Source organism: Rhinopithecus roxellana, chromosome 2 (assembly GCF_007565055.1).
Source record: "Rhinopithecus roxellana isolate Shanxi Qingling chromosome 2, ASM756505v1, whole genome shotgun sequence".
NCBI classification, from domain to species: Eukaryota; Metazoa; Chordata; class Mammalia; order Primates; family Cercopithecidae; genus Rhinopithecus; species Rhinopithecus roxellana.
Genome location: NC_044550.1, coordinates 24,955,193 through 24,977,639, shown reverse-complemented (window position 1 = coordinate 24,977,639; position 22,447 = coordinate 24,955,193). Strand labels below are relative to the sequence as shown.

At 38.1% G+C, this 22,447-nt stretch overlaps 1 protein-coding gene across 1 annotated transcript in view; it reads left to right on the top strand.

Annotated features, from left to right (window-relative positions):
* ZGRF1 (zinc finger GRF-type containing 1) overlaps positions 1–22,447 on the top strand; it is an 81,992-nt gene that overhangs the window by 8,949 nt on the left and 50,596 nt on the right. Inside the window, exons 5-10 of the mRNA XM_030919037.1 lie at positions 2,879–2,938; positions 6,080–6,268; positions 6,580–8,824; positions 13,836–13,900; positions 16,966–17,016; positions 20,324–20,407. Of these exons, the coding sequence (XP_030774897.1) occupies positions 2,879–2,938; positions 6,080–6,268; positions 6,580–8,824; positions 13,836–13,900; positions 16,966–17,016; positions 20,324–20,407 (2,694 nt within the window). The remainder of the gene's footprint in view (positions 1–2,878; positions 2,939–6,079; positions 6,269–6,579; positions 8,825–13,835; positions 13,901–16,965; positions 17,017–20,323; positions 20,408–22,447) is intronic.

Sequence of the window (22,447 nt, the reverse complement as noted above, 5' to 3'; positions counted from 1 at the left end):
AATCAAGATTTTTAGTTCCATATTGAATATAATAAATTTGAGTCTGGGTACGGTGGCTCATGCCCGTGATCCTAGTACTTTGGGAGGCTGAGGTGGGCAGATCACCTGAGGTCAGGAGTTTGAGACCAGACCAGCCTGCTTAACGTGGTAAAACCCTGTCTCTACTAAAAATGTAAAAATTAGCCAGGCATGGTGGCGGGTGCCTGTAATTCCAGCTACTCGAGAGGTTGAGGCCCTAGAATTGCTTGAATCCAGGAGATGGAGGTTGCAGTGAGCTGAGATCATGCCACTGCACTCTAGCCTGGGTGATAGAGTGAGACTCAGTCTCAAAAAAAGAAAAAATAAATTAAATAAATAAATAAATTTGAAGTATCACAGAAATACTCACATAATTAGCTGTAGAGATCTAGACCTCAGGAAGGAGATCCCGACTACTAGTAGATTGGAAGTCCTTGGCTTTTAGATGGTATTTGAAGCTATTGGAGTGTGTTCATTTATTCAACAAATATTTTTTGAGCATCCGAGTGAGTTACACACTGTTCTAAGAAATACAGCAGGGAACAAAACAGATAAATCCCTGACTTGATGGAAATAACACGGAGGAGAGAGACCGCTAAATTAAATGAATATGTATGTCTAGTGAAAGGCAATAACAAGGACATTAGTGTGGTTGGAACGGAGTGAGCAAGGGCGAGAATGGAGATAAAGGGGATTATATAAGCCTCACTGGCTATGGAAAGAACTTTTGTTATTCTTAGGGAGCTGTAGAGACGTGGGAATGATTTGAGCAGGAGCATAACATGATCTGATTTATATGGATGATAGTGCTCAGGGAGGGTGTATCAAATTAAAAGAGTGACAAGAATACCAATTTTTTTTAGCAGCTTTATTGAGATATAATTCACACTTCACACACTTCGATTCACCCATTCAGTGATTTTTAGTATTTTCACAGTTTTGCAACCATCAGCACAATTTAAATGTTGCATATTTTTGTCACCACCAAAAGAAATCTCATACTCATTGGCAGCTACTACTCAGTACCCAGCCCCCAGCCCTACGCAAACACAAATCTACTTACTGTCTCTATAGTTTTACCTATTCTGGACATTTTTGCATGAATGAAATTATATAATAAGTAGTCTTTTGTGAATAAGTCTTATTTAGCATAATATTTTCAAGATTCTTCCATGTTGAAGCATGTATCGTCATATATATTTTATTTTTTATTGCCATATAATTTTTTTTTTTTTGAGACGGAGTTTCGCTCTTGTTGCCCAGGCTGGAGTGCAATGGTGTGATCTCAGCTCACCATAACATCCGCCTCCCTGGTCCAAGCGATTCTCTTGCCTTAGCCTCCTGAGTAGCTGGGATTACAGGCATGTGCCACGAAGGCCAACTAAGTTTGTATTTTTAGTAGAGACGGGGTTTCTCCATATTGGTCAGGCTGGTCTCGAACTCCCAACTTCAGGTGATCCGCCCATCTCAGCCTCTCAAAGTGCTGGGATTATAGGCATGAGCCACTGCACCTGGCATGATTTTCTTTTTTTCAATAGACAGGGACTTGCTCTGTCGCCCAGGCTGGATTGCAGTGGTGCAATCATAGTTCAGTGTAGCCTCAAACTCTTAGGCTCAAACAATTCTGCCTTAGTCTCCAAAGTAGTTGGGACTACTTAGTCTTACACCACCGTGTCTGGCAAATAAAAGAAATTTTTTGGAGATAAGAGTCTTGCTTTGTTCCCTGGATTGATCTTGAACTTCTGGTCTCAGGTAATCCTTTCATCTCAGCCTGCAGAGTACCTGGAGTAGCTGGGATTACATCACGAGCTGTGTACCGAGCCCAATACGTCATGTTTTGTTTATCCATTCGTAATACAGTTGATATACTTTTGGGTTACTTCAACTTTTTGGCTATTATGAATAATGCTGCTATGAGCATTAATGTGCAGGTTTTTGTATAGACATATGTTTTTATTTCTCTTGGGCATATACCTAGGAGTGGAATTGCTGGGTCATGTGGGAATTTTGTTTAATCTTTTAAGTAATTGCCAGACTGTTTTCCAAAGTGATGGAAACACCAGTATTAAAGGGGCTAGTGGAAAAATTGCTATGAAAAAGGGCTAGAGACATAAGGGGAAAGCTAGAAAATGGTAATCACCTTAGCATCCTTTTTTCCCCCCTTAACCCTCACATTTAATAAGTTTTATTCATTATACCTCGTAAACAATTGTCTTATCCTCCTGAATGCCAATACCTTATTTTAAGTGCTAATCATCTCCTTTATCCTGTATACCATCCCATTGCAATAATCTCTTGAAATGATCTTGTCTCCTGTTTGTCCCCTTTAATGTGTTTCAATTATATTTTCTTCCCAATTTTTTTTTTTTTTAATTGAGATGAAGTCTCGCTCTGTTGCCCAGGCTGGAATGCAGTGGCGTGATCTCAGCTTACTGCAACCTCTGCCGCCTGGGTTCAAGCAATTCTCCTGCCTCAGCTGGTATTTTTAGAAGAGACGGGATTTTGCCATGTTGGCCAGGCTGGTCTGGAACTCCTGACCTCAGGTGATCCACTTGCCTCGGCCTCCCAAAGTGTTGAGATTACGGGCGTGAGCCACTGCACTCAGCCTCTTCCCAGTTTCATTCTAATATCCTCCTGGTAGCAATTAAGTTCTTGAATTTATTTTATGTATGCCTTTACTCTCTTACACAGACTGATGCATAATAAACATTCAAAATAGATGCATTTTCAAATCCAAGTTCAAATGTAATCCTTTCGTTATATGATGACTTATATAACAATTACTTATTTCCTCTTGAAGATGTTTAAGAAAAGCATAATTGTGTTGTTCCTTTTTAACCTTTATTTTGTTTTTATACAGGCAATTTTATATGATGACAAAGGAGCATGTTTGGAGAGTGTGTTCCTTAAATGCCTTGAGGTATTTTAGTGTGTTTATCTTATTTTTAAGTTATTATTTAAAAATCTCTTTAAATCCTTTATGAATATTGTTAATGTAGTCATAATACTAATAATTATAGTTAGTATTTGTTGAACGTTATAACTAGACTTTGTGCTAAAACCTTTTAGATATGTTTCCTTTAATCTCTACAACTGATTTTTTATAATCTAAAAAAAACCCTGGTTTTTATAGATTAGGAGTGCAGTGCAGAAAGGTTAAGTAACTTGCTCATGTTCATAGAGTTACAGTGGTAGGAAGGCTGAGATTTGATCCCGGGAGGTGATTCTAGAGTCTAATTCTACTACATGATTTTTTCATAGGCAGAGGTCTACTGTGGGAAATTTTTTGTGACATATTCTCATTTAAGTATAATATTCTCTCACCTAAAAACAGAACTACCATTCAACCCAAGAGAACTATAACTGGGTATATACTGAAAGGAATATAAGTTGTTCTGCCATAAAGACACATGCATGTTCATTGTAGCACTATTCATAGTAGCAAAGACACGGAATCAACCTAAATGCCCATCAGTGATAGACTGGATAAAGAAAATGAGATACAAATATACCATGAAGTATAGCCATAAAAAAGAATGAGATCATGTTCCTTTACAGGAATATGAATGGAGCTGGAGGCCATTATCCTTAGCAAACTAATGCAGGAACATAGAAGACCAAATATTACATGTTCTCACATGTAAGTGGGAGCTAAATGATGAGAATGTATGGACACAGAGGGGAACAACAGACACTGGGGCCTACTGGAGGATGCAGAGAGGGTAGGAGGAGGAAGAGGATCAGAAAAAATAATGGGTACTAGGCTTAATACTTCGGTGATGAAGTAATCTGTATAATAAACCCCCATGACACGGGTTTACCTATATAACAAACCTGCACATGTACCCCTGAACTTAAAAGTTAAAAACAAGTATGTAAATAAGGTATTCTATCAAATATGTAGTTTGTGTTTTTCCTCTCAAAGAGGAAAAAGCATAGAAAGAGAACTAAAGGCATATTTTAGTGAAGAATTAGGATATTAAAGTTGGTCATTCTGGGTTCATTTCCCAGTTATAAATACTTCCTGGCCCACCTAAACTCTGTATCTAACTTCTCTGATGTAAAATGTAATCTAACTTCTCTGATGTAAAATGTAGATCACAGACAGACTTTACTTACAGGGTCGGTCTGAAGGTTAGAAATAACTTTTGTAAAATGCCTAGCAGTTTTAGTTAGTATAGTGATTCTTTTTTTTTTTGAGATGGAGTCTCCCTCTGTTGCCCAGGTTGGAGTGTAGTGGCACAATCTCGGCTCACTGCAGCCTCTGCCTCCTGGGTTCAAGTGATTCTCCTTCCTCAGCCTCCCGAGTAGCTGAGATTACAGGTGTGTGCCACCATACCCAACTAAGTTTTTGTATTTTTAGTAGAGATGGTGTTTCACCATGTTGACTAGACTGGTCTTGAACTCCTGAACTCAAGTGATCCACGTGCCTTGGCCTCCTAAAGTGCTGGGATTACAGGCATGAGCCACTGCACCTGGCCTAGTACAGTGATTCTAAATGTGTTAAAATGGATACTATGATGATGATGATGTTTAATTTTGGCCATAGGATTTAATTCATTTTGAAATTTTACATGACATCAGTAGTGGTTATGGTACTTTTATATATTTTTAGAAGGGTCTAGGAGAATCAGTATCTTAGTATATGGTTTGATTGGTGGTAACTACTATTATTTCATCTTAAAAATCATTTTGGGCCGGGCGCGCTGGCTCACGCCTGTAATTCCATCACTTTGGGAGGCCGAGGCGGGTGGATCACCTGACGTCAGGAGTTCAAGACCGGCCTGACCAACATGGAGAAACCCCTTCTCTACTAAAAATACACCCGCCTCGGTCTCCCAAAGTGCTGGGATTACAAGCATGAGCCACTGTGCCTAGCAATAATCTTATTTTTATGCTGCAGTCAGAGGTGGTGGCAAGTACTACATTTACTCATTAATGTGATTAAAATGCATTTTTAGAATATGATTATTTAAGCAACTGTAATGATTTATAATAATGTTTAATTTGTGATAATTATGAGTATCTTATTCATTTAAAGATATATAGTTGCTAATAACTCTAATTTTTGAAAAGTTACACTTAGCTGTATGGATTCTAAGTGAATTGCTTGAGAGGAGGCATTTTTTTTTTGTCTTTGTATCCCTAGTATGTAACAAGGGGCCTCATATAAGTCCCCAGTATGTAATATTATTTACTAATTTAATTTTGTTTTTAGAGACATTGTCTCACTCTGTCATCCAGGCTGGAGTATAGTAGTGTGATCATAGCTTACCGCAGCCTCAAACTCCTGGGCTCAAGGGATCCTTCCACCTCAGCCTTTCAAGTAGCTGACACTATAGGAACATGCCACCATACCTGGCTAATTTTTTTTTTTTTTTTTTTTTTTTTGAGACAGGGTCTCACTCTGTCACCTAGGCTACAGAGCAGTGGTGTGATAACCGCTCACTGCAGTCCTGACCTCCTAGGCTCAAATCATCCTCCCACCTCATCCCCCCAAATAGCTGGGACTATAGGTGCATTCCACCATGCATGGCTAATTTTTAAAAATGTTTTTTGTAGAGACGGGTCTTGCTATGTTGACTAGGGTGGTCTTGACCTCCAGGCTTCAAGCATTCCCCCTGACTTGGCGTCTGAAGTGCTGGGATTACAGGCATAAGCCATCCCATCCTGTCGGGCTAATTTAAAATAAAAATTTTTTGTAGGGATAGGATCTGAATATTTTGCCCAGGCTGGTCTCATACTCTTGGCTTCAAGCAGTCCTCTTGTCTTGGTCTCCCAAAGTCTTGCGATTACAGGTGTGAGCTACCACACCTAGCTCTAATATGTGTTGTTGAATAAACAAATTAGAGAAATTTAAAAATTATATTATTGTCCTTTTTTGTGCTTATTGATAGTTAATGAGTACATAATAAAAAATAATTGAAGACTTTAGTTACTGATTTATTCGTTCAACACCTATTTATTGAACACCGATTGTGTCTTAGTGCTAGTGAGCATCCTGGAATACATAGATAATCAAATAATTAGATGTATGTGATTTTGACATTTATTCTTTTAGGTGAAACCTGGAGATGAATTAGAAAGTGATCGATACTTAATCACAGTTGAAGAAGTTAAAGTTGCTGGAGCCATAGGTATTGTTAAGCAGAATGTCAATAAAGAAGCACCAGAGTTAAATTCAAGGAGATTTATATCCTCTGGCCGATCTCGTGGATGTCAGCCTTCTGGCTTAAAAAGGAAGTTTACTGTAAGTTTTGGTGTGGAAAATAATACATCAAAATATATTTATTAAATTGTCTCAAAAAGTGGTGAATTTCGAAGTTATTGTACTCTGTCATTCAAAGGGCACCTCATAGTATACTTAGGTAGAAAGGAAATAAACCCTACTTTGAAAAATCTTATTACAAATGAATGTATTTTAACAAACTTTAAATCTGAAATATTACTTTACCTTAGGCAAAGCAGAAACACTCCTTCATCTTTTTTTTTCTTAGCCAGTTCACTTCACATTTTCTTTATGGGTAGTGGTACAGCTAACAGTTATTTTACTATTTTCAGGATTTTCAAGGACCACGTCAGGTTCCGAAGAAAATGGTTATTACGGAAAGTGGTGAATCAGCTGTATCACATGATGCTAAGAAACCTGGCTCTACTATTTTTTCTCCATTCTACAGCATGCCTCCTTTGTTTCCTACTGTTGGCAATAAAGATGTAAATAATATACTGGCAGACCCTGAGAACACTGTGACTTACAAGAACAGAGAGAGAAATGCCATGGATTTTTCTTCAGTTTTTTCTCCATCTTTCCAGATTAACCCAAAAGTGCTGTGTGAAGAAAAGTATTTTTGCTCTCCTATCAATTCTGGAAATAAGCTTTCAGACTTACTGACCAATGAGACTGTGAAAAGAGATAGTTTGTCATCTCACTGTTCAGGAGTTTCACAAAACATCAGAAGCAAAGCACAGATATTAGCTCTTCTGAAGTCTGAATCATCTAGTACATGTGAGGAACTAAATTCTGAGATGACAGAGCGTTTTCCTCAAAAACAACCACAGGGAAGTTTAAAAATTGCTACTAAACCAAAGCACCTAATTCAACAGGAAGAGTGTGCTGAGATGAAGAGCACAGAAAATTTATACTACCAGTATCAATCAGAAAATACCATGAGAAATAAAAGCCGGTGGGCCATGTATTTATCCTCACAGAGTTCACCTATACGTTCTACTGTAGATGGGAATGATACAGAAAGGAAAACCAAGGCCCAGGAAGATGATATAAATTATAATTTGAAAGACCTTTCATTACAAAAAAATACACAGTTCTTTGAAACATGTGCTGAAGAGGGGAAAAAGTATAATGTAGACAAGTCAGTCGGTAATAATGATCAATCCTGGAATCAGGAAGTAAAATTACAAATTCCTTCATTCAGTGAAAGCAGTAGCTTACAGGTTACTTGTAGCAGTGCAGAAAATGATGGTACATTGTCAGAATCTGACATTCAAGAAGATAATAAAATATCTTTTAATCAAAATGACAAGGTCTGCATTAAAGGATCAGTTCTCATTAAAGAAAATGCTCAGGAGGTAAATACATGTGGAACACCAGAAAAGGAGTATGAACAATCAGAGTCATCTCTGCCGGAACTGAAACATCTCCAAGTTGAATCTAGTAATAATTCTAGAATCTCTGATGACATTACAGACATGATTTCTGAAAGTAAAATGGATAATGAAAGTCTTAATAGTATTCATGAATCACTGAGTAATGTAACACAACCATTTTTGGAGGTAACTTTTAATCTGAACAATTTTGAGACCAGTGACACTGAGGAGGAATCACAGGAAAGCAACAAAATTTCCCAGGATTCAGAGAGTTGGGTAAAGGACATTTTGGTTAATGATGGCAATTCATGTGTTCAGAAGAGGTCTGAGAATACAAACTGTGAAGAGATTGAAGGTGAACATTTACGACTCTTAACATCTGTTAGTGGCAAACCTACAGTGACATTTCCTGTTAAAGAGACTCTGCCATCACAGTTTTGTGATAAAACTTATGTGGGTTTTGACATGGGAATTTGTAAAGCTGAAAACACTGGAAAAGAAATGGAGGAGTATAGTGACACATGGAGCAATTTTCAATCTTTCAAGTGGACTGATGCTGTACACATAGATAATAAAGAAGATTCTAATAAACCTATTCAAGAAGTCAGAAGTAACTATGATTTTGCTTTACTCCCAAATAAATCTAAAGGTATAAACATGAATTTACATATTCCTCATATTCAAAATCAGACTGCTGAAAACAGTAATCTATTTTCAGAAGATGCTCAACCTCAGCCTTTTATTTTGGGAAATGACTTAGACAAAAATGTTGAACATGTTTTACCCTCAACTTCTAGTAGTGACAACAGTGTCCAACTATTAAATACCAATCATAATCACTCTGAATGTATTGAACTTGATAAATCAAATACCCACATTTCCAATTCTTTGTTTTACCCACTGGGAAAAAAGCATCTTATTTCCAAAGACACAGAAGCACATATATCTGAACCTGAAGATTTGGGAAAGATTAGAAGTCCACTCCCTGACCATGTTGAGGTTGAAACTGCCAGAGAAGGCAAACAATACTGGAATCCTAGAAATTCTTCAGAACTTTCTGGATTAGTAAATACCATTTCTATTTTAAAGTCACTATCTGAACACCGTACTGCTTTAGACAGTTTGGAAATATTGAGAAAGAAAAATACTGTCTTTCAGCAAGGAACTCAACAGACATATGAGCCAGATAGCAGTCCTGAAGGTTAGAATTGGGTGTCTATTTTGGATTGTTTTCTTTATAGCTCAAAGAGCTATAAAGAAAGAAGATAATAGTTCTGGGTGCTACATTAAAGAATTACATAATGTTTAAATAGGTAATACATGTACTTAGTAAAACCAATGTTAATAGAGAATAATACCAATGAAAAGTCCCCATCCAACCACATCCCTCAGTCTACCCTTCAGAATTAGCTACAGTTTTCATCTAGGATATCCTTCCATAAACATTCTATGCATGTATAAGCGTACATTGGCACATTTAAGTTAATATATGTCAAAAAATGTACATATATATGTACGTATGTGTGTGTATGTGTGTATTTTTTTTTTTTTTTTTTGAGACAGTCTCACTGTCACTCAGGCCGGAGTGACTCACTGCAGCCTCTGCCTCCCAAGTAGTTGGGATTACAGGCATGCACCACCATGCTTAGCTAATTACATCTATTCTTATTATTCATTTTTGGACAGGTACTAGGGAATACATTTTTTTTTAAAAAGTGAGTTCATATTGATACCTCTAATTCCAATCCTATACCAGAGAGTTCTTTTCCCTCTTTCCTCTGTTCCATAATTGTGTCTGTCTTTTTTTCTTTTTAGGACAGAGTTTCACTCTTGTTACCCAGGCTAGAGTGCAATAGCACGATCTCAGCTCACTGCAACCTCCACCTCCTGGGTTCAAGCGATTCTCCTGCCTCAGTTTTAGAGATACTTCAAAGTTCTCTTTATAGGAATTAATCATTTCTCATTCCCATGAGTAATGTATGAGACTGGGTGTTTCTCCACAGCCTTGCCAATTGTGTATTGCCCAGCTTTTGAATGTTTGCCATTCTGATAGATGAGCAATGGCTTTTCAGTGTATTTTTTATTTTATTTATTTATTTAATTTTAATTTTTATTTTTATTTTTGAGACGGAGTTTCACTCTTGTCCAGGCTGAAGTGCAGTGATGTGATCTCAGCTCACTGCAAACTCTGCCTCCCAGGTTCAAGCGATTCTCCTGCCTCAGCTGGGATTACAGGTGTGTCCACCACACCTGGCTAATTGTGTATTTTTAGTAGAGATGGTTTCACCATGTTGGTCAAGCTGGTCTCGAACTCCTGACCTCAAGTGATCCACCCACATCAGCCTCCCAGAGTGCTGGCATTACAGGCATGAGCCACCACTTCTGACCTTTTCAGTGTTATTTTAAATTTGTGTTTTTACTACTACAGGTGAAATTGAGCATCTTATGTTTAAACATCGTTTGTATATATTTTTCCATGAACTATCTTTTCTGTCTACCCCTTTGTCTGGCTTTTTAATTCTTGATTTGTAGAGTTCTTTATATATTAGAGATATTAGCCCTTTATGATATATGTTGTAAATGTTTTCTTTCAGTATGTCATTGATCTTTTGACTTTCCTTATGGTACACTGGCAACAGCATTGTATTTTAAAGAATATAATAGTAAATAATATACATTTGAATGTAAATGAACAATGCACTACTTTCAAAAGGTAAAATTGAACTTTGAGTATCTCATGTGATTCCTGAGAAAAATATACATAACTTATTGTACCTACTAAAATGATTATTTGAAATGTAGTTAAGTTTGAAGATAATTGTTAGTTTGTTTTCTAAAATATTAAAAGTAGCCGGACACGGTAGCTCATGCCTGTAATCCCAGCACTTTGGGAGGTCAAGGTGGGTGGGTCACCTGAGGTCAGGAGTTCGAGACCAGTCTGGCCAACATGATGAAACCATGTCTCTACTAAAAATACAAAAAATTAGATGGGCATTGTGGCAGGCACCTGTAATCCCAGCTACTCGGGAGGCTGAGGCAGGAGAATCGTTTGAACCCGGTAGGTAGAGGTTGCAGTGAGCCGAAATTGCGCCATTGCACTTCTGGGCAATAAGAGTGAAACTCCCATCTCAAAAAAAAAAAAAAAAAAAAAAAGTAAAAAGCTTTAATGAAAAATAAATATGAGTAGATAAAGTTATATAATATCATATAAGAACATAAAGTTCTAGCGTGAAGATTTAGGGATTATAGAATTTAGTTTTGAAGACCAGGTGGTGGCTCACGCCTATAATCCCAGCACTTTGGGAGGCTGAGGTGGCCAGATCACCAGAGGTCAGGAGTTCAAGATTAGCCTGGCCAACATGGTGAAACCCCATCTCTAATAAAATATATAAAAATTAGTCGGGTGTGGTGGTGGGGACCTGTAATCTTAGCTACTGGGAGGCTGAGGCAGGAGAATAGCTTGAACCTATGAGGTGGAAGTTGCAGTGAGTAGAGATTGTGTCACTGCACTTTAGCCTGGGTGACAGAGCAAGACTCCATCTCAAAAAAAAAAAAAAAAAAAATTTGGGAAACCAACTTGTTTCTCTCATCAAGTTGGAAAGAAAATTACAGTTGATTCTGATTATTTGCAATAGTTCTGTGAAGTCACTGCAAACATGTAATTAGTAAACAATAAACCTTGCTCCTATGGGAAATACAGGGTTAGGGTCCTGCAAGCCTGTGGTCAGAACATTTTCATTAATTTGTGAATACATAACCTTGTTTTATGTATGTTTCTGCTTAAAGAACCTTATTTAATATATATTATTGGTTCATTAACATTGAACTCATAGCCAACAGCCATGTAACTTACCTGTAAAAAACTTACCTAACACACTCATAAGGAATATCACAGTCTTGCCCTTGGAACACTAGACAGCACTATTCTTAGGGGCCTTTTTTTTTTTTTTTTTTTTGACACAGAGTCTCAGTTTATTGCCTGGGCTGGAGTACAGTGGGGCGATCTTGGCTCACTGCAACCTCTGCCTCCTGGGTTCAAGCAATTCTCCCACTTCAGCCTCCCGAAGAGCTGGGACTACAGGCGTGTGCCACCATACCCAGCTAATTTTTATTTTTTTATTAGAGATGGGGTTTCGCTATATTGGCCAGGCTGGTTTGAACTGACCTCAGGTGATCCGACTACCTCAGCCTCCCAAAGTGCTGGGATTATAGATGTGAGCCACGGCACCTGGCCTCTTTGGGGACATTTTAAGTAGTGAAGTTACCAATAAATAGCACAAAAATGAAAAATGTGGCACTAAACGGCCATGAAAAAGATAATTGTTTACAACATAAGCTAAACCAAGAAGCCAGAGTGTTGCCTTGAGAACATGCGTTTCAGGCAATTTGTTTTTTGCTGCTTTATGTATGTCTGCAAAGACCATGAAAGTATAGCAAATACTGATTTAGGGGTTACAAATAAACTGTAGGGAGTAGGCAGAATCCATGAGTAATGATCGACTAAATTCGCTTTTTTGATATAAATATATTTCTCTAAAAAGAATTAAGTTGGTTGCTTGAGACAGTTTGAGAAGATTGAATCACTAGAGTATAACGTACTTTTATGACGTTTAAAGCAAAATTAGAGAAGAATAACTTTTGCTACCAATTTAGAATGTGTGAAAGTGTTAAATTTCTAAATTTGTTGTGAGATAATTGTATATAGCTTAGAAATGTTAATTTAGAATGTTTTTCTGGAGCAAAGGCAGTAAAGGAAAACAACATCAATTTTCATCCAGTGTTTTTAAAAAACTTTAGAAATGTCAAGTTCCAAAATTATTGTTTAGTTTATTTTATTCTGAATTTTAGCAGGAAAATAATGAAATCATAAATAGCAATAGCCTAAAAATGAAGTTTACACTAGTTATAGCTATGATTTTTTGCCATAATTATCACTTAAAATTAGTCTTTTTGTGATTTTAGAAGAGAGAGATGATTGAATATGTACTTTTTTAAGAAAAAAAAATTCTATTTTTAAATGGATACCTGATAAGCTGGCAAAACTAGCCACCCTGCACTCCTTTCCATTCTGCATACTTGCCAAGTTTTCTGCTGTTTTGTGTTCAGCCTTTTACCTGAACACTTTTACCCTTGTCATAGCTGAATTTTTTCTTCAAGTCTCAACTTAAATGTTACTTCCCATGAGAAACTTTTCTAATTCCTGTATCAAAAATCGTTCTGTATCATATCACTGTTCAATGAGATACCCTTTTGTATCATAGTCTGAATTTGTCTGGTTTAGTTATTTGTCTTTTGTGTCTCTCTTTTTTCAAGGAATTTTTTTTTGTCATCTTCACTGCTGTTTCCCTAGTTTTTGGCACACTGCACTTGGAAAATAATTGTTGAGTGAATTTTTTAGAATATAGAATTTTTTTCTTAAGCCATAGTAAAAATGGGTTTAAGATAGACTAGAAATAGCATGAAGTGCTGTTTTTCTTTTTTCTTTTGTTTGAGACATGGTCTCACTGTCACCCAGGCTGTGGCCTGGGTGGAGTGCAGTGGCGCAACCTTAGTTCACTGGAACCTCCACCTCCTGAGTTCAAGTGATTCTCCTGCCTCAGCTTCCCGAGTAGCTGGGATTACAGTTGTGCACCACCATGTCTGGTTAATTTTTGTATTTTTAGTAAAGACGAGGTCTCACCATGTTGGCCACGCTGGTCTTGAAATCCTGGCCTCAAGTGATCTACCTGCCTTGGCCTCCTAAAGCGCTGGGATTACAGCCTTGAGCCACCATGCCTGACTCGGTTTTTCTTGTCTATGTTTGCACATAGCAACAGTATACTGGGAGTCTTGACTTTCTTGTTCCTAACAGTTGTCCAGTACTTCATTTTTAGCATTTTTAGCATTTTTAGCATAGGTTATTAACTATTGGGTTAGTATTTATTTTTTAATTAGTGTAAAAAAGGAGTACAAGGAAACATTCCTACTATTGACTTAGAAAGTAAAAAGGCTTTCATTTTAAATATTTTTAAATTTTTATCATAAAAATGTTTTAGTCTAAACAGAACAGTACAGTGAATCCTCAAATGCTACTTTCTAAATTGAACAATTAACCAAGATCGTCTGATCTTAAAATTTAAGTTATATTCCTTGCTTCAGTTTTAGGAATAAGTTAAATTTTAGAGTACTGCTATATATAACAATGATATGATTATTTCTTTTCTCCATTACAGTGAGGAAACCATTTATTACAGTAGTTTCACCAAAGTCTCCTCATCTGCACAAGGATTGTCAACAGGTACAGGTTTTTTCTCTAAGAATATGTTCTTTTATTTTGATAAGAACTTTCTATAATTTGTAATAGAATTATAGTAATATAGTCCCAGGCTATCTTGGTTCATGACTCCTCCTGTATCTAATTTTTTCATTGCCTTCCTCAGCCAGAAGAAATACCTAACAGTTGTGTTTATTATGTAGTTAGTAGTATTAAGCAACTCAAGTATTTCCTATGTTAGCATTTTGTTTGTTAAAAAATACAGTTACATGGCTCGGCGCAGGGGCTCACGCCTGTAATCCCAGCACTTTGGGAGGCCGAGGCAGGCAGATACCTTAGGTCAGGAGTTCGAGATCAGTCTAGCCAATGTGGTGAAACCCCATCGCTACTAAAAATACAAAAAGTAGCCAGGCATGGTGGCATGTGCCTATAATCTCAGCTACTCAGGAGGTCGAGGCAGGAGAATCGCTTGAACCTGGGAGGCGGAGGTTGCAGTGAGCCAGGATCACACCATTGTACTCCAGTCTGGGCAACAAGAGTGAGACTCCATCTCAAAAAAAACAAAAACAAAACCAAAAAAACCCCACAGTTACTAATGGAATGTGTCCCTCTGTTGGGCACTATACGACTTCTCAAACCTTGGAATAGGTTAGGTAACACCACCTTATTTCTTGTTACACATTGATTTTCTTATGATAATTGCTTTTTATCAAAGCAGTTTCTCAGAACTCAGCTTCACAAAGGCATGATGTCATCGAAAGAAATGTAGCAAGATCTGATATAGAAACAGACCTGGAGTTAGTAGTTCATTAGGTGTCAGACAGATGTCAGGTGATACTGTTTCCCTACATGTAAAACACCTTGTGGAGCTCCTGTGGGTTCATTGTGCCACCTCAGAGTACCTTGTTGCACAGTTTGGGAACCATGGTAGTTATATAAAAAATAATAATTCTAATTAGGATGAATTGAAATTCTAGGATAAATCATCTAGATGACTGTTTCTAACTCAATGGGGATGCCATTAGCACTTCTGGAGGGTCATTTCTTTCATTATATGGCACTGGTCTTTCTACAGACATGTTTGGAACAAAAGCAAGTAGAATGTTTCACTTGCCTCCTTTTTATTTTTGTTTTTATTTTTTTTTGAGATGGAGTCTCTTTTGCCCAGGCTGGAGTGCAGTGACACCATCTTGGCTTACTGCAGCCTCTACCTCCCAGGTTCAAGTGATTCTCCTGCCCCAGCCTCCCAGGTAGCTGGGATTACAGGTGTGCACCACCACTCCCAGCTAATTTTTGTATTTTTAGTAGAGACGGAGTTTCACCATGTTGGCCAGGCTGATCTCCAACTCCTGACCTCAAGTGATCCACCCGCCTCAGGCTGCCAAAGTGCTGGGATTACAGGCATGAGCCACTAGGCCCGGCCTCACTTGCTTCCTTTTTATATCTTTCTTTATTTTCTGTTACTGGTCCTTTTTTCCCCTTTTAATAATCTTGATTTTTTTCTTTTTAAATATAGAAAACAGTGAAGAGAAAAATAAAATTTACCCTATTTCTCAGAATATTTATTAATGTTTCCAGATTTTTTTGTGTGTCCAGTTAAAAAAAATGGTTAGATTGATGTATATAAATAGTTTTATATCCTTTCCCCTTAATATCATCGTATTACCTCACATTATTAATAATTCTTCTTAAACATACCTTTTAAAAGTTATTTACCATCCATCCTATGCTTTGTCTTGTGCTTTGGACAAATAGTTCTCTGTTTTGGTCATTTAAATAATTTCCAGCATTTTGCTATTATAAGTAACCCTTTAATAAATGTTTTTACACATAAATCATTGTTTGCATTTTAAGTTTTTTCCTTAGATTTGATTCCAGAAGTAGAAGTAATTATTTGGAAGGCTAGGAACAACTTTCTTTCTTGGGTTCTTGATATTTTCTTTTCTTTCTTTTTTTTGCGACAGAGTCTTGCTCTATTGCCCAGGCTGGAATGCAGTGGTGCAATCTTGGCTCACTGCAATCTCTGCCTCCTGGGTTCAAGCGATTCTCCTGCCTTAGCCTCCTGGAAGTTGGGACTACAGGCACACGCCACCATGCGCCAGCTAATTTTTGTATTTTTAGTAGAGACGGGGTTTTGCCATGTTTGCCAGGCTGGTCTCGAACTCCTGACTTCAGGTAATCCGCCTGCCTTGGCCTCCCAAAATGCTGGGATTACAGGCATGAGCCACTGTGTCTGGCCATGACATTTTCAAATATAAAAATTTTAATGTTTTACAATTAGAATATTTATTTTACTTCATTTTTACTAGTACCCTTCCAAGCTTTTTAAATTCTTGCTAAGTGACAATACTGTTTTATCAGGATTTTACTTTTTATGTATTTTTTTCTTCTGAGACGGGTTATTGCTCTGTTGCCCAGGCTGGACTGCAGTAGCGTGATTGGCTCCTGCAGCCTTGACCTCCTGGGCTCAAGCGATTCTCCTGCCTCAGCCTCCTGAGTAGCTGGGACTACAGGTGCATGCCAGCACATAAGTAACTTTTGTATTTTTTGTAGAGATGGGGTTTCACTGTATTCCCCAGGCTAGTCTCAAACTCATGGACTCAAGCAGTCCTCCAACCCCAGCCTCTAAAGTGTTGGGGTTAGAGGTATGAGCCACAATGCCTGGCCAGTTTTTATTTCATATTAGTGATGGTGTTCTAGTATTTCTTTTTTTTTTCTTTGTGAGACGGAGTCTCACTCTTGTCGCCCAGACTGTAGTGCAGTGGCGCAATCTTGGCCCACTACACCCTCCTCCTCCCGGGTTCAAGCGATTCTCCTACCTCAGCCTCCTGAGTAGCTGGGATGCGCCACCACACCCAGCTAATTTTTGTGTTTTTAGTAGAGACAGGGTTTCACCATGTTGGCCAGGTTGGTCTTGAACTCCTGACCTCAGGTGATCCGCCCATCTCAGCCTCCCAAAGTGCTAGGATTACAGGCGTGAGCTACCACGCCCAGCCCTAGTATTTCTTAAGTCTAACCGAAATTTATATTTTTGTTTTCTAAATTATTATTGCCTATTGGTTTATCTAAATTAATATTCTCTTCCTAAGATACTAAAAGAAGATGAAGTTGAACTAAGTGAACCACTTCAGTCTTTGCAGGTAAGTTATTTAAAATATAAATTAGCCACTAGACACGGTGGCTCACGCCTGTAATCCCAGCACTTTGGAAGGCTGAGGCGGGTGGATCATGAGGTCAGGAGATAGAGACCATCCTGGCTAACATAGTGAAACCCCGTCTCTACCAAACTACAAAAAATTAGCTGGGCATGGTGGCAAGTACCTGTAGTCCCAGCTACTCGGAAGGCTGAGGCAGGAGAATGGCGTGAACCCGGGAGGCAGAGCTTACAGTGAGCCGATATGACACCACTGCACTCCAGCCTGGGTGACAGAGTAAGACTCTGTATCAAAAAAAAAAAAAAAATTAGCCAAATTATATTTGTATATATAGGTATGGCGTGTAATTTTAAGTTTATAAATAAATATATGTTTGTATTATATATTGTCAGTTTTTGAAATCATTTGTAGTGATATTCATTTAGTATAAACGTACTATATGATCAATATAATTTGGTTAAATAACAGATTATTTACCATGAAGTTAGTTTGCAGACTTGCAAACATTACCAAACCCATGAGTCATTGACAATTAACCCCTACAGCTCTGTTGCCTAAAACAGAACAAAATAAAAAGAAAACACCTGTATTATGGTTACTTGCCATTTTTCATTCTTATGTAACAATATTACACATATAAAATTATAAACAATTGGCAACTACAAAATTTAGCTTACAAATGATCACATTTTTGTCTTTTTTTCACTTGGAAAAATAAGGCTTAATTTTTTTTTTTTTTTTTGAGACAGAGTTTCACTCTTGTCACCCAGGCGGGAGTGCAATGGCACGATCTCAGCTCACCGCAACCTCCGCCTCCCAGGTTCAAGCAATTCTTCTCCCTCAGCCTTCTGAGTAGCTGGGATGACAGGCATGCACCACCACGCCTCACTAATTTTGTATTTTTTTAGTAGAGATGGGGTTTCTCCGTGTTGGTCAGGCTGATCTCGAGCTCCCCACCTCAGGCGATCTGCCTGCCTTGGCCTCCCAAAGTGCTGGGATTATAGGCCTGAGCCACCACGCCCGGCCTAGGTTTAAAATTTTTTAAGGACAGGTATCACTATCACTATTTTTTCCCTCAGAATAAGTTGCCACTTAAATATCACATATTTTTTAAAAGTCTGTTAAAACCAGGAGCAGTGGCCTGTGCCTGTAATCCCAGTAACTTAGGAGGCTGAGGCAGGAGGATCATTTGAGCTGAGAAGATAGAGTCCAGCCTGGACCACACAATGTGACATAGTGTGATCCCCCTCTTCTTAACAAGACAATAAAAATATGCTGTCATCCCACAGTAATGAAAAGGTCTCAATAATCTTTTGCAATAAAAATTATTTAAATCTGTTTTTAGCTTTAAAATAGGAGTACATTAGTATTTTTGTGATGGCTCTTTTTTTTTTTCTTTTTTCAGATGGGTTCTTACTCTGTCACCCAGACTAGAGTGCAGTGGCACAGTCACAGCTCACTGCAGCCTTGACCTCCAGTGCTCAAGCCATCCTCCTCCAGCCTCCCAAGTAACTGGGACCACAGGTGCACAGTACTATGGCTGGATAATTATTTTTTATTTTTTTATTTTGTAGAGATGGAGTCTGACTATATTGTTCAGGCTGGTCTCAAACTCCTGGCCTCAAGTGATCCTCCAACCTCTGCCTCCCAAAGTGCTGGGATTATAGGCATGTTCCCAGCTTATAATGGCTCTTCCTACTACAACTCTCTGAAACAACCTCTTTATGTATGTTGGTGATAGAAGGAACTTTGAAAACAGCGTGTTCTTTGAAGATACCCTTAATGCCACTTCTGCCTCATTTTTAAAAGTATAATTAACTACACATTGCAAAAGAACTATTCCAGCAGAGAAAGTAGTATGCTAATTAATTTTGAAAACTGTATTTTGGAAAATTGTAATTCTGGCTTGGCACAGTGGCTCACACCAGTAATCCCAACACTTTGGGAAGCCAAGACAGGAGTATCATTTGAGGCCAGGAGTTTGAGATCAGTCTGGGCAATACAGCGAGACGCCATCTCTAAAAAAATTTTTTTAAATAAAAATAATTAGGTGGCGTGGTGGCACATGCCTGTAATCCCAGTTACTCAGGAGGTTGATATAATTAGGTGGCGTGGTGGCACATGCCTGTAATCCCAGTTACTCAGGAGGTTGAAGCAGGAGGATTACTTGATCCCAGAGGTCAAGGCTGCAGTGAGCAACGATTGTGCCACTTGCAGTCCAGCCTGGGTGACAGAACAAGACCCTGTCTCTAAAAAAAGGGAAAAGAAAATTCTAATTCTGAAATATAGGTTGAATATTTTTAAGAGCTAATTGGTTGGCAGTTGTGCTTATATATAAGTGTTATTAAAGGAAAGTGACCATTTGAAGAAATATGCTAGTTTACCTCTTCAGTCTATTGGGAAAGTGTTCTTTCTCTGTATTTGTTAAACATTTAAACAATTGCTTTTGTAGTTGAATTCATTTTCTTTGTCCAAGTCATATGAAAAGTTATGGTTATTTTTTATATTACTTGATGAACTAAAAATGACTTGTTGCTGTTGTCAGTATCATGTGTTTTGTGATTGCTAGGAGGTGATTCATTCTTCAAATAGTCAATCGCACGTTTTTAATTTTTCTTCCTTTCATTTCTTGCTCATTTTAAAATAGATGATCTGCATTAACATAGTATTAGGTTTGACAGGTGATTTATTATGTACCTGGCATTTTTTTCTTTTTTTTTTTTTTTTTGAGATGGAGTTTTGCTTTTGTTGGCCAGGCTGGACAATAGCGTGATCTCAGCTCACCAGAATCTCCGCCTCAAGGGTTCAAGCAATTCTCCTGCCTCAGCCTCCCTAGTAGCTGGGATTACAGGCACATGCCACTACGCCTGGCTAATTTTGTATTTTTAGTAGAGACGAGATTTCTCCATGTTGGTCAGGCTGGTCTTGAACTCCCGACCTGAGGTGATCCGCCTGCTTTGGCCTCCCAAAGTGCTGGGATTACAGGCGTAAGCCACTGCACCCGGCTGTACCTGGCATTTTTTTCTAGTGTTCAAAGATTTAATTAAAAATTTAAAATCAGAATTTTCTAACATGCTAAGTTTTAAAATTAATTAGCATAGTGACTTACTTGCTGAAGTACTCCTTTGCCAGGGAGAGATAGCTTGTATGTGTGTGTAGAGAGAAGCAAGATAGAGATGGCAATGTGTTTTCACAGGGCAAACTTGTTTTGTAATTATTTTCCCATCAAAATCATGAACCACCTGTGAAACTATTCTAGCTAACTAGATAACTTACTGGTATTTTATCCTAGTTCTCTTCCTTGGGAAGTAAAGAAGAGACTGCTTTTCTGGCTGTTATTCCTAAACAAATAGAGAGAAAAACCTGTGACCCTAAGGTAAAATTTGTGAAGAACATCAATTTCTTTAACCAACTATATTTTCTTTTCTTTTTTCTTTTTTTTTTTTAAAAAAACAACAACAACAACAACTAAACTATCAGAGTTTTCACAGGCAGAAGGTTAGTAGCATAATAACTGTTTTTTTTTTTTGAGACGGAGTCTCGCTCTGTCACCCAGGCTGGAGTGCAGTGGCCGGATGTCAGCTCACTGCAAGCTCCGCCTCCCGGGTTTATGCCATTCTCCTGCCTCAGCCTCCCAAGTAGCTGGGACTACAGGCACCCACCACCTCGCCCGGCTAGCTTTTTGTATTTTTTTTAGTAGAGACGGGGTTTCACCGGGTTAGCCAGGATGGTCTCGATCTCCTGACCTCGTGATCTACCCATCTCGGCCTCCCAAAGTGCTGGGATTACAGGCTTGAGCCACCGCGCCCGGCCTAATAAATGGTTTTAAGAACAAGAAAAACTAATGACTCCTGATCCCTTTTTTGGTCTTGAACTTTCTCTATACTACTAATGAACTAATAATACAGTGTTTACATTATCCCTCCATACATAGGATACACTGGGGGTTGGACACAAAGTCATGTAGAGTACAATTAATGAATACTCTGTGGGGAAAAAAATGAGTATCTTTATACCCTTTAACTTATTATAGTCTATTCTACCACTTATACTTCTGAGTATATGGAAGTATATGTAACCAAGCTCTAAGTAGTGCTGCCTATTCTATGTAAAAAATTAACAAAGACAACAACATAAAAATGGATGGGTTTTGTAAATAGCAGTTCTACTACTAAAACCCAATACACCCTGGAAGAGATCTACATGGCAGCATAGAAGGCAAGGTGCCTATTTTGGCCAGGCATGGTGGCTCACACCTGTAATCCCAGTACTTTGGGGGGCCAAGGCGGGTGGATCACTTGAAGCCAGGAGTTCAAGACCAACCTGGCCAACATGGCAAAACCCCATCTCTACTAAAAATACAAAAACTAGCCAGGTGTGGTGGTACACACCTGTAGTACCAGCTATTCTGGAGGCTGAGGCATGAGAATCACTTGAACCTGGGAGGTGGAGGTTGCAGTAAGCCAACTGCGCATTGTGCCACTGCACTCCAGCCTGGGTGACAGAACGAAATTCTGTCTCAAAAACAAAAAAGGAAAACAATGTACCTGTTTCCTTATGGGGAGTATACATTACCCATCAGACAAAGCAGAAGCAGAAATATATAGAATCTTTGACAGTTGAGACTCATTTTTATTACAATGTTTATTTTTAAATTCAGAAGAGTATTTTCCACCAAAGTCCTATTAAAGGGCATTTAAATTAGATTTTTCTTTCAAATGTGTAAGGTACAGTTCTTCATTTTTGAATGAGTATATTCAATTATATATTACTGTCATTTTGTTAAAAATGAATTAATCCTTTATCTACATTCCTTTGACTCTCTTATCAGTCTTATTTTTCCACATTTTGGGTAGGCTTTACTTTGTATGGAGTAAAAATCCTAGAACCCCCCAGGGGGCAGCAGAGAAAGCCATTTGAAGCCTGAAAACAGACTGAGTGAAAGAACCTCTCTAAGGAACATGTCTACATTGGAATCACACTCTTAGGCTTTGCTCTCAGAGCAGTAGGATGTCACATCTTTCTACTGAGAGGCAGAGTCCACCACCCATCCTGCAGTTGAGCCTGATATTTTACAAAACCCCTAAGTAAAGAGAAATGCTGTTTGCGTTCTTTCTCATTCTTCCCTGTTACCGGCTGTTTATTGATTGCTTCCTGTATACCAAGTACACTGTTAAATATAGGTGGTACCTAGATGAAGCAAAAAGTCTCTGCTCTCAAGGGGCTTAAAGTACAGTTAGTGTAGAAATAAGGAGAAACTTCATTGTAGTATGAAGTTGTAAGTCTATAACATGCAGTATTGTATGTAATACATAGTTGTGTAATATATAGTGGAAGCATAGAGAAACAACTAAATATTTCTGGCTTAATTACCCATTATTATACTCATCTTTATGATTATAATAAAATTATACTT